Source organism: Dendrobium catenatum, unplaced genomic scaffold, assembly GCF_001605985.2.
Source record: "Dendrobium catenatum unplaced genomic scaffold, ASM160598v2 fragScaff_scaffold_542, whole genome shotgun sequence".
In the NCBI taxonomy this organism is placed as follows: Eukaryota; Viridiplantae; Streptophyta; class Magnoliopsida; order Asparagales; family Orchidaceae; genus Dendrobium; species Dendrobium catenatum.
In genome coordinates, this window is record NW_021319004.1 from 3,204,364 (window position 1) to 3,223,668 (window position 19,305).

General features: G+C 34.8%; 1 protein-coding gene across 1 annotated transcript; it reads left to right on the forward strand.

Annotated features, from left to right (window-relative positions):
- Positions 1-5,156: 5,156 nt before the first annotated feature.
- LOC110108575 (RING-H2 finger protein ATL70) lies at positions 5,157-6,132 on the forward strand. The gene has a single exon (XM_020839269.2). The coding sequence runs from the start codon at positions 5,464-5,466 to the stop codon at positions 6,001-6,003; it is 540 nt and encodes a 179-aa protein (XP_020694928.1). The 5' UTR covers positions 5,157-5,463; the 3' UTR covers positions 6,004-6,132.
- Positions 6,133-19,305: the final 13,173 nt, after the last annotated feature.

Below are 19,305 nucleotides of genomic sequence, written 5' to 3' on the forward strand. Positions count from 1 at the left end.
CTGCTAATTTTAGACTATTTAGCCGTACTCTCATTTTGGGAGGGATAACACTATTGCTTTTTTGTTCAACTCCCTCTCTTGAAAGTATAACTATTCAATCACCCCTCCTTTTTAAGGACAAAATTTTTTTACTCCCCTTCCATCACGATCAGAAGAAACAATTCCTTTTGTCTGCTTCACCCCTTAGAGGACCAACTAGCTATCTTAAACCTTCCTATGTTGTCTCATATTTAGCTTTAGCTCATGTCATCTCAGTTTCAAGAAAGAGGGATTATTTTGATTGACTATAATCACATCTATTATTCTTGCACTGCCTTACATATTGCCTTAGGGTACCTTCTCCATAACATTCATATGCCACTTTTATCACTACCTTAAAGTCATGTAATTTTTAACTTTAAGAGATGTTTGATTCAATTTTCTTTAGTAGCTTCTATGACCTTCTTACATAGAATCACTTCCTTTAGGTTATGTCATTCTACCTCTTAGGAAGGTCTTATCAAATCAACTTTAGTGACCTTCATGTCCTTTTAGTTAGTTATGTTTCACCCTTCGCCTCCATGTCTTACTATTTTCGCTTCCAATAAAAAAGATCATCTTAATTGTTCTCATTCGCCTATATGACCTTCTTATATCACCTTGTTTGTACCCTACATGTTGTGATGCATAAATCTCAAAGGGAGGGCTTATCTAGCCATCTTTGGTGAACTTTATAACCTTTTCAACTACTTTGTTGATCCCTTCAGGTATTGTCTCTACTATCTCTAAGGGAGCACCAATACATCTATCTTTAATGATAACTATGGTCATCTTACATTACCTCATCACCGCCTTCATGTCATGTAATGTCTATCTCCATGGAAGGACTAATTCGACTATCATCAATAGCCTTCATGATCTTCCTTTACCACCTCATTTGACCTCACAAGGGCATGCCACCTTCACCTCTATTATGAGGATTAATGCAATATATAGCCTATCTTTATCTCACCGATTTTCCTATCTTGCATCAATAATCTACTTGCAATTACCAACTTCTATATACTTTACATTGATGATTTCTTGTCAAATAGCACAATCCTTTACAACTCATACATAATGCTAACTAAAGCTATTTTACCAAAAAGAAATGCATAAGTTTCTTTCTATTTCAAATTTTCTCATAAAAACTCATATGTTCTCTCATTACTTCGTTATTGAACATGAGGTGCGATATTTAGCTAAAATGATCAAATTATATCTCTATCAATATAGTTTCTAGTACAAAATAATTCCTATAACTTCTTTTAAAATTTTCACTCTACTAATTACTTCAATTCTTAAACAAAATGTCTCAATCAAGTAATTAAAATACAAAAAAAAAAGGTCATGCTTACCTTACACAAGACAATGCTAAAGTCAACCTATCATATAGGCTTTGAAGCTAGCTTTACAATATAAAATTAATCATTACATTATGTAAAAAAAAAAAAATTCTCAAGCTGGCCTTTAAGCATCAACAATTTGTGGCCATGCTTGCCCTTTGATGTTGCATCACTTCCAAAATTTTATTCAAATAAAGAACTGAGAAAAAAAAAGTCAATGTAAATCAAAACACATACCTAATCACTTTGTCATTAAATTAATGAGTAGGTAGCAATAATCCCACAATCTATTATTAAGCATCTATTATTAAGCTTTTGCCATCATCCTCTTCCTAATTCACCATAGCCGGTTATATAGTGGACTACCATATCATAACATAATTAAAAAATATGAATACAATAATAGGTTAGAGAATTCGTGGCAGCAAAGTAAAAGAGTTTTCGAAAATTCAATACGAAAAAGAGTATAACTGACATAAGAGTTTTAAGTTGAAAACTCGAAAATGAGAAAAAACTATGAGGGTTGACCTAGCAGAAATGATTTCACTATATCAGCGTTGATTACAAATGTTTGCCTGTCTCTTAACTTAAATATGATAAGCTCATCAAAATATGAAAATTTTGTTGAAAATATAACGGAGTCGATATAAGGTGAAAGTTGTTTGAATGATTTTGGTGCTTGAGTAGAGCTCCGAAATTCTTCAAGCCTTCAAACTCTCTTGAATCTCTAACCAAAGAAATTCTTCAAACCACCTGATCACAATCATAAATTCTTCGATCAACGAATGTGAATAGAGCCCTAACATTGCCATCTTCAAGCATATTATCAAATACATTAGCAAAGTCATCTTATACGTTCCTTGGATAGCAAAGGGAGGCGTGTGTTGCAATTAAAGAGGTGCGATAGATTTAATAGTAGGCTATAATGTTTGGTCAAAGTTGAGGCAAAGCTTAAAGTAAAAACAAGATTTGGGTAATTGGAAAAAGATTTAGACTTACCTATTTGAGCATAGATCCCCATATGGTACATTTGTTGACTTTCAATCAATTGCTAGATTTGAATACAAACTTGCTCATCTCATTTGGTGGAAAAAAATTATATATTAAGCTTTTTGTTTTTGAATTATAAGATATTATTTTTAGGTTTTTTTTTTGGACGGCTTTTTTACTGCTTTCTAAAACGATTTTTTAGTAAAAAAAATTAGCTTTAAAAAATTTTATACTAGAAATATGCTTTAGAAAACAATAAGAAAGTCATCCAAAACAAAACCTTAACATGTAGTTTGTAGATTAAAAAAAATTATTATTGATTGGAGAGAGCACGAGGAAATTAACATTTCCCCCCCCTAACAAATTCACATTTGACATTCCCTCATTCATTATAATGGCCTATAAGTAAAATATATATCTCTATTATAATCTATATTATTTATTTTATCGACGAATAAACTTTGCTACAATTTAAGGGGAAAAAACATTTTCTTCTCATAATTGGATAAGACTCATGCCTTGCCAATGTACTTTTTTTATAATATTATTATGTGCAAGAAAATTGAAGGAGGTAAAGTGTGTGCTAATATCTTAAATTTATAAGAAGATCCCCCATACACAAATAGAAGTTGTAATAGATCAAAAATTTTAAGTGAAATATCCAAAAAGGTAAAAATTGCGAGCTCTAGAATATTTGCAATAATCTATAATTATAAGTACAAGAATATGATATTCTTCATAATTGAAGAGCGCAATATTACATAATTAAAAATAATGGTTTGATTATCGTTGTGTGGATTAAGGATGCCCAATGTACACTGGCAGAAAATTAAAGTCCATTTACAAGATTTGATGTTAGTAGTCAAGAGACAATAGTCATATGATAGAAGTTAAACAATGATGGCTATATTTGCTAATGGGGCTCATTAGTACTGGACATCAAGAAAATATACAATAGATTTTTTTTTACTCTCAACTCTCAAACCTCTCTCACATTTTTATAGCGTTTGAGCGACTTAATCATGTCATAATCGAATGATCTTGACTTTGTTGGGCGTGTCTCCTTGAGTCACTTGAGTTGATCATAAACTTAAAAGTTTTGGAGATTATTTTGTCTTTCAGCTAATGTTAAGAAGTTTTCAATTATGTTTCAAAAGCTTGATTTGAGCATATTGAGAGTCTTATCTGGTCACTTTTGGAATTAATGAGTTTGTCTAGTCTAGACATTCAATTTGACAATAAGCTTGTTAAAATTAGAGTTTAGATGATTCTGAATTTACTTTCAGAAGTTTTTGATTCAAATATTATCTTTAAATTTGTGTTAATCAACTAAATTTTTTGGAGATTTAAATATTAGTGTTGATACGAAAACCTGACCCGAAAAATTCGGGTTGGACCCGACCCAGTTTCAAAACGGGTAGCGTTTGGGTTCCAGAAATCGACCCGTTTGAAAAACGGGTCTCCCGGGTCGGGTTGGGTCAATCCGGCAACCCGCCGGGTCGGGTCCGGGTTTTCATTTACGACCCGTTTACCTAACCGGGTCGGGTTAGGGTCGACCCGTTTGAACCCGGGTTAGTAACGGGTTCGACCCGAACCCGACCAGTGACCCGAAATTGACACCCCTAATGCATAGATAGAAGTAATTAGAGAACAATTTTTTTACTGAGAAAGCTAAAAAGGGAAAAAAAAAAAAAAGGGGGACTGACCTACTTGCAATTATCAGTTAAATATATAATTGTAGGTACAAGAATTTGCTCTCTCCATACTTGAAGAATGCAAAATTATTCAATTAAAAACAATTGGCTGATTGGCATTATAAGGATTATAAATGTTGGGAATTCACAGGCGAACAATTGAAGTTCAATAAGAGGATAAGATGTTCGTAGCCAAGCGACAATAGTCCATTGACGGATGTCCAACAATATTGTTGTCTATTGCTAATGTTGGTCCTCAATAGTGATCGACAAAATATATAATGGAGTTCTTTAGCTCTCTTGATTCCCAATCATCTACCACATAGAAAATGATGACTTATTATAGCTATTTAAAAACTTGACCAAAATTTAAATCACTCAATCAATAATCCAGAATGATCTCCTTGATCATCAATCATTTATCCAGCATTTATGTGTCTTAATGATGTAAGAATATATGATCTTTGGCTTATTTGATTTCTCTCGTTGAGTTGCTCGATTTGACTTAGATAATTTGTGGTGTTCATCTCATCGAGACGTTCAACTATGAGCTTATTAAAATCGAAATTTGAATGGCCCTTTATTTGATTTCATTAGTTTTCAATTTAAATATTACCTTTAGTTTTCTTTTGATCAAGTGAAATTTTAGGAGGGCATATCACATATACCTATTAGTTTAAAATATATTATTTTAATAATACTCGGATTAATACTTTACTAAAAAATAATCAAAGAATTAAAAAAAAAGTGATTAAGCAAGCATTTAGAACAATTCAACATATTTTTTAATTACACAATACCCTCAAAATGGAACTTTTATTTGGTCCGATCACCTGACGTAGCTCTAGGTTCGGACTCCAGTAAAATAGTGCCACATGTTCTCACTATTGACCGCGCAACCCGACAACCCTGACCCGGAACAGAGACGGGATTGCTATGTTCGTGTTTTGCTAGGTATTGGTCGATTTTGCTCGGCAATAACGAGAAATACCATTCTGTGAAGACCAATACCGAGAAATACCGAGTAATACCGAGCAATACCGAGCGATATTTTTCATTATTATCAAGCAATACTTAGCAATACCGAGCAATGCTTAGTAATACCGAGCAATACCTAGAGCAATACCGAGCAATACGCGAACATAGCAATCCCGGGTCAAGTCGTCGGGCCGCACTGTATTGAGTAAGACCACATGGCGACATATTATTGGCGTCCGAATATAAAGCTACGTCAGGTCACCTCACCTAATAATTGTTCCTCAAAATAACATAACCATTATAAATCTAAATAAAACTGTAACCAATGCAAAAAAATTACTTCACCTCCTGTTCCCAACCCTGCAGTCAACCAAACAGAATCTGAACATATATACACCAATCACCAATCTCAATACCCTTCCACACCTCCTCCCCCAATGTCCACCTCCGGCGACTCAACCGCCGGCCTCATCCCTGGCGACTCTCCCGCGACCATCTTCAGCTCCGAAAGGATCGGAAAATTCGGCTACGGGGTCGGCATCTCCGTCGGCATCCTCCTCCTCATCACCACCATCACTCTCATGTCTTACTTCTGTACCCGTTCCTCCACCGCCGCCAACTCCTCTTCTCCATCCCGCCACCGCCACCACTATCCCGATGATGATGAAGATGACAACAATATCGAAGCCGGGCTCGACGAGGCCGTTCTCAAGAGCTGGGCGAAGGTGACTTATGCGGAAGCCAAGCGGCGGGACCCACGGGCCGGCGACTCCGGTTGCTCGGTGTGTTTGGCAGACTATGCAGATGAGGAGATGCTGAGGCTGTTGCCGGAGTGCGGGCATCTGTTTCATGTGAAGTGCGTTGATCCGTGGCTCCGGCGGCACCCGACTTGTCCGGTCTGCCGGTCATCGCCGGTGCCCTCCCCGCTGCCGACGCCTTTGGCTGAGGTGGTTCCTCTCGCGGCGGCGACAAGGTAGTTGCAGGAATATTTTCTTGTTTTCGAAAATTTATATATCTACATAAAGAATCAAAATAGAGAATACTGCAGCTTCGTTATAAGAATTTTTTTAAAAATTTTGGAATTATGAAATAGAAGTCGATAATTGTCTGTTGTTCGAACATTGCTTTCAACTGGATTGTTTTGTTAGATATATAGATTTTGTGATTCGGACCGATATAAAATAGAAATGTATATCAAGTTTGGATTTTGAAATTCTCTTCAAAATCTAAGATTTTAATAATAATAATAATGATGATTATTATTATTATTGAAATTAATATATGTTATATAATTATAATAATATTATTCAAATCATACTTAATCATATTAATTAATCTTTATATATTCATATCCTAATTAATTATAAATTAACACATTATTAAATAAATAAAATACTGATACATGAGTTTGGAATTTCGAGTAAATGTAATTTTTTTGGCAAAGAATTTACAATCCATAAAAAATCTCAATTTTATTGGAGTCTAAATTCGTTTAAATTTGATGCAATAATGCATTTTTATTTTTGTTTATTTTATTGGTTTTGTCAAATTAATGAAAGCCGTTCAGTTAGGAAAAAAAATCAAAGAGTACTACTCACATAATTGAGTTCATGTCATTTAAAATAATCATAATTAAAAGAATAATGAAGAAAGTAAACTCTTTACATAAATTTTAAGTTTATTGATTGGGCATGATTTTCTTTAGTTGCTTAATATCTTAAGTTTTATTTTTAATGACAATACTCTTAGCCTTTCTTTTCTTAGAGTTAAATGGTGGGTGAAAATAATATCTATTCACAATGGTAAATAACATTATCTCATTAAAAAAATAAATAAAGAGTAAAATTCACGACTAAATGGATTTACTCTGATCCGAAATTTTTGGGTTAGTGTTTTACGTGTAGTGTCGAATATTGACACCCGTACCCTTAACCTCAGTTGTCCAACTACGGCCCCTCCGACCTCCTTTGCCTAATTACAATCCCTCCTATTATAGTTGCCTGCCAACTACAGTCACTCTGATCTTTATCTCTAGACAATTATAATCCCTACAACCTCAATCATCTGACTATGATCCATCTGATCAGTGTCGTCTGACTGTGATTTTATCTACCAATTAAACATGCAAACATTCTCTTGAGAATATATCTCATGGCATTGGATTCTTCCAACCCTAATCATGTAATTTGCTACATTGAGCCAACAACTTCCCCGAGGAAGTGCATCATATGTAATCAACGATAAATACTAGTAGACTCATTTTAACACTGTCAGGGCCCAAAATCTTTTCTTTTCCTGTGTTCTCTACGCAAAATTTTTGGTATCTCTTATGATTGCTACATTCCTCTCTCTTATATGTATATGTGTTAAATCTTCATTCAAAGTTAAAACATCAAGCTCATAATCTCTCTATCGTCGCCGTGAATGTTCGACATCAACAACCTTTAGGGTTTTGAATGGCCCAGGCCCCCAATCTTATTTTATCCACTATTAAAATTTGAAGGTTTTCTCCTTCCCTATTTGAAAATATAATATCTTTTGCAAGTTAGCTGGTTTGCACATGACAGTGCCTTCTATGCATATATAAACCAATAAAATGCAAGCATGAATCTGTGTTTAATTTGCTTGCAATTTTTCCAATTTCTATAGCTTAAAGAAAGTTTCTTCGGATCTTCTTCATTGTTTGATAGGTAAATGATATGGTATTATTATTGTTTTTATTTTTTTTTCAAGAAGAGAATATACTAATTCATAAATCAAATGTGGATCCAGTCGCAACTTGTCGAATAGGTATGTCAATAAATGAGATAAAGGGAGGGTGCTGCCATTTGGCTTCCACCCCAACATATATTTCAAACATTCTAAGCTCAGATCATCAGAATGCGAAATTTGCGCCTTAAATTATTCCCATTTTGCTGAAAAAAAAAACTGAAAAGACAGCCTAATCCTCTGACCAACAAGTTGAGTTTGCTTGGAGGCATGTCAAAGGATTATTTTGGATCTGAATGATTCGATGAGAGATCTATTTGGAAAGAGAATGCTAACAATTTGTTAGGATATGGGAGAGCATTAGGTTTAAGGCTTCGTTTGGGACGGCTTTCTTACTGTTTCATAAAACAAATTTTTAGTACAAAAATTAAAATTTTTATACTAAAAAACTGCTTTAAGAAGCAGAAAGAAAGTCATCCCAAACGAAGCCTAAATTTTGTTTGGAACGACTTTCTTACCGCTTTTTAAAGAAGCTTTAAACATTGTTGTGCTAAAAAACTGTTTTAAGAAGTAGTAAGAAGAAAGTCGTCCAAAATAAAGTATTAGGTTTCATTTGAGCACTTTTCTTACTTCTTTCTAAAGCAGCTTTCTAACTCATAAATTTCTTGAAAACAATGAAAAAATAGTGAGACTTCATTTGTGACAACTTATTGTTTTCTAAAACAACTTTTTAGAAAATTTTTTATAGAAATTTTGGGACTAGAAATCTGCTTTAGAAAGTAGTAAGAAATATATCTCAAATAAACTCTTAGTCTTTTGCTCATATTTATCGAATTATTATTTTTAGACGAAAATGTGTTAAACACTCAAATTAGGGGTGTCAATATTTGACACAACCCGAAAATCCAATTTGAATCAAATCCGGAAATTTTGGGTTCAGGTTGACCTGAGACCAAACCAGGTTGGGTTCGGGTCGACCCGGAAACTCGAGATTAAGCTGGAATGACCCGCACTGCGTGCATTGATCGGACCTGGCCGCTCACATCTCGAAGCCTTGCATCGCTTCCCGGACCTGCCCACTACGCTAACCGCTGACTCGCCTGCTCGCCACCCCGCGTCCTGCCATCGGTCGCTGGCCCGCTTCCGTTGGCTTTCACTATCGCCTCCCGCTGGCCCATCGTGCTGCTAACCCGCCACTAATGGCGTTGCCCTATCTGCGGATCAGGAAAGGTTGACCCGAACTCAAAGCGGGTCGGGTTGACCCAAATAGTGCAGACGGGTCAGTTCTGAGTTCGATCTAAACCTGCTCGTGACCCAAAATTGACACCCCTAACTCAAATATCATATGCCATGCTTAGCTAATTTTGTCATCTTTAGTTTACCCTGCAATTGAGTCTAGAAGGAATAATCTTTTTATAAATTTAAGATGGTAATTGGCTTAGGTCAACAAACCTTTTATACACAATAGTAATTGACAGAGTATGACTTCACCTAAAGATAAAAAATATATATTGAAATTGGAGAGGTGGGGCATCTCATTAGCAAAGATATGAAGAGCTACAAGAAAATTTCTTATTTAATTAAAATCTTCATTAATTTGTTTTCTTACTCATTTGTGAAGCTCGTAAGTAGTTGCAAAGATGATGTTTATTATTTAATTAAGTGAAAACTTAAATATTTATTTCATGATTTTCTTTAAAATATTATTTATTTTTGCAGAAGATTAAGGCTTCGTTTGGGACGGCTTTCTTACTACTTCTTAAAGCAGCTTCTTAGTATAAAAATTTTAATTTTTGTACAAAAAAGCTGCTACAGGAAGCAAGAAGAAAGTCGTCCCAAATGAAGCCTAATATTTCATTTAGGACAGCTTTCTTAATGTTTTCAACGCAGCATTTTAATACAAAATTTATTAGTTTAAAAATTTTTGTACTAAAAAACTGCTTTAGAAATCAATAAAATAGTTGTATCAAACGAAGCATAAAATGTCAAATAGAAAAGAGACATCTATTGTGACATCTTGCATCAATTATAATAGATAGTGTTAGCCTAATCCTGCCTTGTTTGGATTGGTAAAGAAAAAGATCTATACAATAATCAATTGTGAATGTAGATATTTTTTATTGTTTAATAATTCAGTTATTTAGGGCTTCTTTGGGATATTTTTTTAATATTTTATTTTTGGGATCACAATCACAATTTTTATTTGACTACTAGTTGTATGTACGTGTTTTCAAAAAAAAATTGCGTCGGGAAGCTACTTTTTACAACAGTCTTTAAAAAAGTACTTTTCTCTAACAATTTTACAATCACTTTTACGAATAAATTATAACCGTTCCAAACAAACTCTTAATTTATTATTCTCCATCATGATATTGCAGTAACAACTTACAAGCCAAAATATAAGGAATCAATATCACTAATAAGTTTAACTGTTTAATGTAATTAATGGATTCCACTAAAAGCAAACTACTTAAGAAAAAAATTTAAAAAAAAATTGGTTTAAAAATTTTAAGAAGTCTAATTTTGACAAATTTATATTTTAGGCAACTGCTTTGAAGGACAAATAAAAATTACAAGGCATAATCACCAAATTAAGAAAACCAGCCTCAAAAGGCAAAATAACCAAAAGTTAGAGTGTTAGACATTATGTAAGCAGCAAAAACAACCAAAAACCAGTCAAGAAGGCCAAGATGCCTGCTAGACTCATAAAGTTCACTACCCAGATTAAACCCCTGCAATAACTAGCACTTCGCATTATCTACCCAAACGGTCGTAAAACCGTGGCAGAATATCTTTGCAGCGCATTGTTATCACAGCGGACTTGCAGCGGTTTGCAAAGAAATTTGTAGCGGTTAAAACCGGCATAAAAGGTCCATATTTATGCTACCATAGCACAATTTTCTGATAGTGTTAAAGTATAACCACAAGATAAACCAGCATCATCCCACATCAAACTACTGAAAAATATTTGAGTTTAGATGAGTTATTTATTGTCTTATTGCAGTAAAAATCTCGCTCATACACATATGAATATGGCTCGACGTATACAGTTACACTCTTTTTTATGCAAAAAAATCCATCATCACAAAATATTTGATTAGATTGATGAAACTTACAAAGTGTTTGATGAACAAAGCCTGACGGAAGAAGGATATATCTTTAAGCAGCTGTGGTCCTTTTAGTTGAAGAAGAAGAGAAAGAAGAAGTGGAAGAAGAGAAGTCACTATTGCTTTAGATTATTTTCTAATTATCTATATCACAATTAGATTGTCAACCAGTAAGCCGTCGGAAAAATCTGCTAGTAATTGACAATTTTCATGTAGTGACCCTCAACCTTAGTTGTCCATCTACAGCCTCTCCGACCTCCTTCGCTTGATTACGATGCCACCGACCATGGTTGCTTGCCAACTACGGTCCCTCCGACCTCTGTCTCTAGCCAACTATAATCCCTAGCTATGACCTCAATCGTCTGACTATGATACTTCCGATCAATGTTGCCTGACTATGATTTTACCTACCAATCAAACATGACAACATTCTCTTGAGAATATATCTCATGGCATTGGATTCTTCCACCCCCAATTATGTAATTTGTTTTATACAATGTATATTTGCTACATTGAGCCAACAACTTTCTCCCAGGAAGTGCATCATTTGTAATCAACAACAAATACTAGTAGACTCATTTTAACACTGCGAGGCCCCAAGATCTTTTCTTTTCCAGTGTTTTCTATGCAAAAAAACTTGGTGTCTCTTATGATTGCTACACTCCTCTCTCTTATATGCATATGTATTGAATCTTCATTCAAAGTTAAGACGTTAAGCTCCTAATCCCTCCATCGTCGGCGTGAATGTTCGACATGCTACAACATTTAGGGTTTCGAATGGCCCAGACCCTCAATCTTATTTTATCCACTCTCAAAATTTGGAGGTTTTCTCCTTCCCTATTTGAAAATATAACATCTTTTGCAAGTTAGCTGGTTTGCACATGACAGTGCCTTCTATGCATATATAAACCAACAAAATGCAAGCATGAATCTGTGTTTGCTTGCAATTTTTCCAATTTCTATAGCTTAAAGAAAGTTTCTTCGGATCTTCTTTATTGTTTGATTGGTAAATGATATGGTATTATTATTGTTTTTGGATCCAGTCGCAACTTGTCGAATAGGTATGTCAATAAATGAGATAGAGTGCTGCCATTTGGCATCCACCCCCAACATATATTTTAAACATTCTAAGCTTAGATCCTCAGAATGCGAAATTTGCGCCTAAAATTATTCCCATTTTGCTGAAAAAAAAAAATCTGAAAAGACATGCTAAGCCTCGATTAATTATTCTGTGCGGACGTCGAATGTCATCCGGAGACTAGTCAGAATGCGCCACATCACCCCTTTGCTGTGTACCACGACTCGATACTGCTCATTACCGCTCGGTACTGCCTCTGACTAACAAGTTGAGTTTGCTTTGAGGGATGTCAAAGGATTAGTTTTGGATCTGAATGATTCGGTGAGAGATCTATTTGGAACTTGATTAAATATATATATACAATAATGATAACAATTTGTTAGGGTATGAGAGAGCATTAGGATTAGGCTTCATTTGAGACTTTTTTTTTTTTTACTTCTTTCTATACCAGCTTTCTAACACATAATTTTCTTGAAAATAATGAAAAAAATAACGAGGCTTCATTTGGGACAATTTTTTTATTATATTCAAAAATAACTTCTTATTACAAAATTTTTTTGAACAAAAAATTTTAATACTAGAAAGCTACTTTAGAAAGTAGTAAAAAATCTATCCCAAACAAAATCTTAGCTAATCTTTTGGTCATATTTATCAAATTGTTATTTTTAGATGAAAAAGTGTTTAAACACTAAAATTAGGGGTGTCAATATTTGACTCGACCCGAAAACCCGATGTGAAAATTTCTGGTTCGGGCTGACCTGAGCCCAAACAAGGTCCGGCTGAAATTGACACCCCTAACTCAAATATCATATGCCATGCCTAGCTAATTTTGTCATCTTTAGTTCACCCTGCAATAAGTATAGAAGGAATAATCTTTTTATAAATTTAAGATGGTAATTGGCTTAGGTCAACAAACCTTTTATGCACATAATAGTAATTGAAGGAGTATGGCTTCACCAATGCAGACGTAAATAGATGAAGAAATATTGAAATTGGAGAGGTGGGGCCTCTCACTAGCAAAAAGATATGAAGAAGAGCAAGAGCTACAAGAAAATTTCTTATTTAATTAAAATATTAATTTATTTATTTTTTAACACATTTGTGAAGCGAGTAAGTAGTTGCAAAGATGATGTTTATTATTTAATTAAGTGAAAACTTAACCATCTATTTCATGATTTGCTTTAAAATATTATTTATTTTTGCAGAAGATTAATGTTTCGTTTGGGATAGCTTTCTTACTGCTTTTCAAAGCATCATTTTAATATATAAAAAAAATTAGTTTAAAAATTTTTTGTACTAAAAAACTGATTTAGAAAGCAATGATATAGCTATCCCAAACGAAGCCTAAGAGAAACTCCAACCTAAAATCTCATTTTTCACTCCAAAATGTCATGAACCTACAAAATGCCGCGATTCATCTCCAATCGAACTCCACTTTTCACACTTTTGCAGGTAACGGTCCTCTCTTCTTTCCCGCGTCAAGTTCGGTAGAGAGGTAAAAATGGCGGATATGAACAGTGCAACGCCAATATTGGCGTACGTTCCACTGTTCACCCGCAGCCAAATATGGGGAAATTTGCGGTTTGACTGGAGCTGGCCAAGGACGTCATTCAAGCGATTGGAGATGCCCTAAGATGTCAAATGAAAGAGAGATATGGCTTGTGACATCTTGCATCAATTATAATAGAGAGTGTTAGCTTAGTCTGCCTTATTTGGTTGGTAAAGAAAAAAGATCTACAATAATTAATTATGATTGTAGATCTTTTTTATTGTTTAATAATTCACGTATTTAGGGCTTTATTGGGATAATTTTTTTATTATTTTATTTTTGAGATCATAATCATAATTTTTATTTGGCTACTATTATTATGTGTTTGCAAAAAAAAAGTGCGCTAAAAAGCTATTTTTTACACCAACTTTAAAAAATTATTTTCCCGGCATCAACTTTATGATGACTTTTACAAAAAATTATTGTCACAAACAAACTCTTAATTTATTATTCTCCATCATGATATTGCAGTAACAACTTCCAAGCCAAAATATAAGGCATCAATATCATTAATAAGTTTAATATTATTAATGGATTCCACTAAAAGCAGACTACTTTAGATAAAATTTTTAAAAAATTGGGATGAAATTTTTAAGAAGTCTAATTTTGACAAATTTTTATTTTAGGCACTGCTTTGAAGGACAAACAAAAATTACAAGGCTTAATCACCAAATTAACGAAAACAACCTCAAAAGGAAAAAGAACCAAAGGTTCTATGTAAGCGGCAAAAAAAATCAAGGATCAGTCAAGAAGGCCAAGATGCCTATCAAACTCAAGAAGTTCGCCACCAAGATGTTCGGCAATGACCATTCATTGAAGTCAGCAGCCCACAAATCCAACAGATCACTACAAGAAAATAGGTGATTACCGGCGGATATGAAAAAATGCCGGAAATTTAGATTTTTCGGCGAATTTCCAGTGAAAAATCATACAACGGTAATTCTTGCGTCACAAATAACATTCCGTCGCAAAAAATTCGGCACTTCCGGCACAATACGGCGGAAATGTAAGACATATCTATCGATTTTCGAATCCCTTTTTCCAGCGTAAGTTCCACCGCCTTTTTCGGCGCAAATGTAAGCTAGAAAAAGCGGCGGTGTAAAGCGGCGGAACTTACGCTGGAATTGTTGTCAAAAAAACGATTTAACGAAAAACACCAGCGTGAACGTCGTCTGTATTACCGACACATTATTACGCAGGTAATAGCGATCAGAAGTCATGGTATCGTATGGCGGCGCACTTACCGGCAGAAAATGACCTATACGCCGGTAATAAGTTGTTGTGTAGGTTTCCGGAGACCTATACGCCGGTACTAAGTCGTCATGTTCAAATAAGCCGGCGGCTAATACGACGGTATAAACGCCGGTAATTTCCGGCGCATTATTCGCCAGTATACAAACGCACCGGTGAATTAACCGGTGTCATATGCGACGGAAACATACCGGCGTAATATACGCCGGTTCTTCCATCGGAATAATTCCGGCATAATATCCGCCGGTTTAAGCGACATATACGATCCGTCGAAACCACCGCCGAAAATAAACAGATTTCCTGTAGTGAGAGGATAACCACAAGGGAAACAAGCATCATCCCACATCAAACTACTGAAAAATATCTGAGTTTAGATGAGTTTTTAATTGTCTTATTGCAGTAAAAAATCTCGCTCATACACATATGAATATGACCTAACATATACTACTAAAAATTTGGATTTTTCTCAGCAGATGTTAGGAGCGGTTTTAAAACCGCTGCCAAAACCAACTTTTAGCATCGGTTTTAGCCGCTGCTAATTATACCGGTTTTAACCGGTGCAATTAGATTTTGTGATGCAGAACTGTGTAGACATTGAAGTTTCGAAATTAAAAAAAAAATTGATTTATTTGTGTGGTTTTAACCGGTACAAGGTACTAGAATTGTACCGGTTTAAACCACCACAAATAGAAAAACATGTTCAGGTTGGAAGCATTTGCATCGGTTTTAACCGGCACAATTCTGGTTACTTGTACCGGTTATAACCGCTGCAATAGCTAGCGATTCGGATTTACTACCCGCAGGTCGTGAAACCGCTGCGGAATGTCGTTGCAACGCATACTAAATACAGCGTATTTGTAGCGGTTTTAGAACCGCAGCAAAGAAAATTGTGGTGGTTAAAACCACCACGATAGCTCAAAATTTGTGCTGCGATTACCTTATTTTTTGGTAGTGTACAATATACACTTATAAAAAAAGTTAAAAAAGAAAAAAATATATATACAGTATACACTCTTTTTTATGAAAAAAAAAAAAAAACATTATCACAAAATCTTTGATTAGATTGATGAAGCTTACAAAGTGTTTGATGAACAAAGCCTGACGGAAGAAGGATATATATATATCTTTAAGCAGTTGTGGTCCTTTTAGTCCAAGAAGAAGAAGAAGAGAAGTCACTGTTGCTTTAGATTATTTTCTAATTATCTATATCACAATTAGATTGACAATGATATATGATTTTAAGAGTTAAATAATAACGATTAATGAAGCTAATGATGGCATAAATATAGTACAGGTAGAAATTATGATAGTCTTAGAAATAGTTTTATTAAAAAGACAGAAGAAGATCAAAATAGTCCCATGACTTTTTATGACCAACGATTTTTATGATCTCCAACGATTTAAAATTCTTATTTCATCATAGGAAAATAGCACATTACCGGCGTATGTTTCTGGTCGTCTATTTTCCAGCGTCCTTTTGGCGGTTTTCATGTGTTTAAATATTTCATTGATAAAAAAAGTTGTTGGAAAACCTCATTATCGCCGTAAATTCTCCCAATTCCACTGGAAAAAGCCTCTGATAATGATGGATTTTCCTATAGTGCTTAAATATTTCATTGACTTTTAAATATGGACCCCAATGATCCTACTGAAGAACTAATTTGATTCATATTTTAAGAATTAAAAACTAAAATTGATATTTTTATAAAGTCGATAACTGTTTTGATTATATTAGAAAATGCTAGGAGATTAATTTGATCATTTTCTTGAATATTTGCAAATATGTAAGTTGTTATTTCCTTTTGTAAGTCAAGGCGCCACAGGTCGCAGTTGACGCACTTGCTCATAGATAGTTAGGAAATGTATTGATACAATATATTAGATATACATGAATAGTGGAGGATGACTTCCATGATGAAATTTGAAAGAGCATTCGAGTTATCTTTGAAAGATTGTTAATGGTATGTTCAAATATTCTCCTTAAAGGAGGGCTAGAAGCCAATTAAAGTGTAACATAAGCGAAGGCGTTGATGTTGATTGCTGAGCATCAGGGTTGATCATTACAGGAAAATCAACATTTGCCAGCTGAAAATTTTCGAGCTGAAATTTTTCGTGATCTTGAAATAGAGTGATGTTAGGCTTATTGTATTGCTCTTGTCGAGACACTCCATTTGATTGTAAGCATGTAAGATTCTAAGATCATTTGATCATTCAATTAATATCTTAAAGTTTTTAATTGTATTTCAAATGCTCGATTTAAGCTAATTTACAGTTAAATTGACTCACTTTTTGTGTCGTTGGGTTCGTTTTATCGAGATGCTCAATGCAATCATAAATTTTTTGAAATTGAAATTCGGTAAATCCAAATATTACTTTGAGATTCATGCTTAGTCTGAAGAGATTTTTTGTAAGTATAAATTTTAGATTTTAAAAATATGCTCTTATATGGTTATAAAACACTATCAAACTTTCATTTTTGTAGTTTTCCAAGTGATTTGGATTACATATTAGATTGAATGTGGTCCTCATATGGATGTGATTTAACATTATTAAAAATTGTTATTCAAGCCAAAAAATAAAATAAAAATAAAACGTTGAGCTTGACCTTTAAACTACAGCATTAATGGTTTGGATCTGTTCGGGTAGATTATTAACGTTAATCTAAGCATAAATTAAGCTCAGATTTTTTTTCCTTATAAAATGATTACATACACGAAAGTGAATTAATATTGTTTAGTAAAAATTTTCGGACTTCAAATATTGGACCATTTGGCTTCTGCTTTTTTGTTGCTTTCTAAAAATTTTTGTCATGAGAAGCTTAATTCTTTTCATAATCAGAGTTATTAATCTGTGGTGGATTTAAGAAAGCGGTTGTTCAATAAATAAGAAAAATCTATAATATTCACATTAGTTTTCAAATAGTTACTACCTTTACAACAACTTTGTAATCACCTTTATAGAACGATGTAGTTGTAAAGCTATTGTGACAAAAATATTTTTTTTAAGCTATTTAGAAAATTAACATCCATTCAAGATCTATAAGATCTCTTTAGACGACTCAACAAATGGCTGTCAACAAGATGCTTTCGATCATGTTGGGTAGACTACCTCCTATGACTAAGTAAATGGGGGTTTATGACAACCCAGTATGATAAAACTATGAGATCTTCATTATGTTTTATCATCATTCCCCAACTAACAAATTTAAGCTTCGGGTGGTAGATTTCTCAATCTAGAAATTAAAATTGTTGCTAGTAAGCACTTAGGACTTAGCACCTATCTAAGGATTGGGTTTAATGGAAAGTTCTCTCTTATCATTTAGAGGATAATTAAAAAAAGGGACTTGCGTCTATGAGAAATCTGGAATCATATATTGTAGTCTTTGTAAAATGATGATGAAATCTCTAGTGAGTGTCTTATTAAAATCAGTGCAAAAATAATAGCCAAACAAAATCATGATTGCATCTAAAAATTAAAGCACAAAAAATTTAGAGAAATTATTATTGTGGAGTTCGGACGTAGCTTTTAGTATATACTCCAATCATGTGAAGATATGTGAATTTTCTCTCTCTTGTACACACCTTGTCTTTACTCCAATCACTTGTGATACGTAACCAAAAAATAGGCTTGATCCAGCACGAATCTTGAGAAAAAATAGAGATGGAAATTAAATCTAAAAGCATCCGAAAAATGGAGGAAGCCAAGAGAGAAGAAGGAAGAGAAAGAAGAAAGCTATACCCGCCTAGCTCCTCCTCGACCACCGCCGGAGTTCTGTTGCACCACCGTCGTAGGTCTGCCGCACCACCGCCGGACCACCAAGGGACGCCGGAGTGCTGCCGCACCATCGCCGGAGTACTGCTGCACCATCATCGTAGTTCTACCGCACCACCGCCGGACCATCAAGGGACGCCAGAGTGCTACTGCATCACCGTCAGACCACCAAGGGACGCCGGAGTGTTGTCGCACCACCAACGGACCACCAAGGGTCGCCGAAGTGCCATCCGAAGCTGAAGTACCACCTGACACTAAAGTGCCATTGTCGATCCATCGCCTGACACCGGAGTGCTGCCAGACCACCATCTGACAGTGGAGTCACGTTGGACTTTTGCAAAACTCTCAGTTGATATTTGTAATCTTGTCGTCTTCAAGGACAAGTCAGACCATTATACTTTCCTCAAATTTTAGTGGAATCATTTTCAACTGGGCTAGGCCCTGTGGTTTTTTCCCTTTCCGAGTTTTCCACGTAAAAAATATTGTGTTCTCTGTGTGTGAGCTGGATATCCGTGCATGCTAAGACATAGAATTATAACTCTATCGCCGCGTATATTCTAGCCCGCAACAGTTTGGCGCCGTCTGTGGGAACGACAATCCCACTATATTAATCTTTACTTCAATGGCCAACTGGCATAGCAATCGCCACCAAGGAGCCTCTCGCTCCAACTCTCACATGTCTAGGAATCAGTCCCTGAATGAGGGACGTCAGGCATCTGCCTCTTTTCACCATGGTGGGCAAAACCTGGCTGGAGAAGGAACATCTGGACCATCTATGGAAGACCGCATCCGAAAAATGGAGGAATCTCAAAAG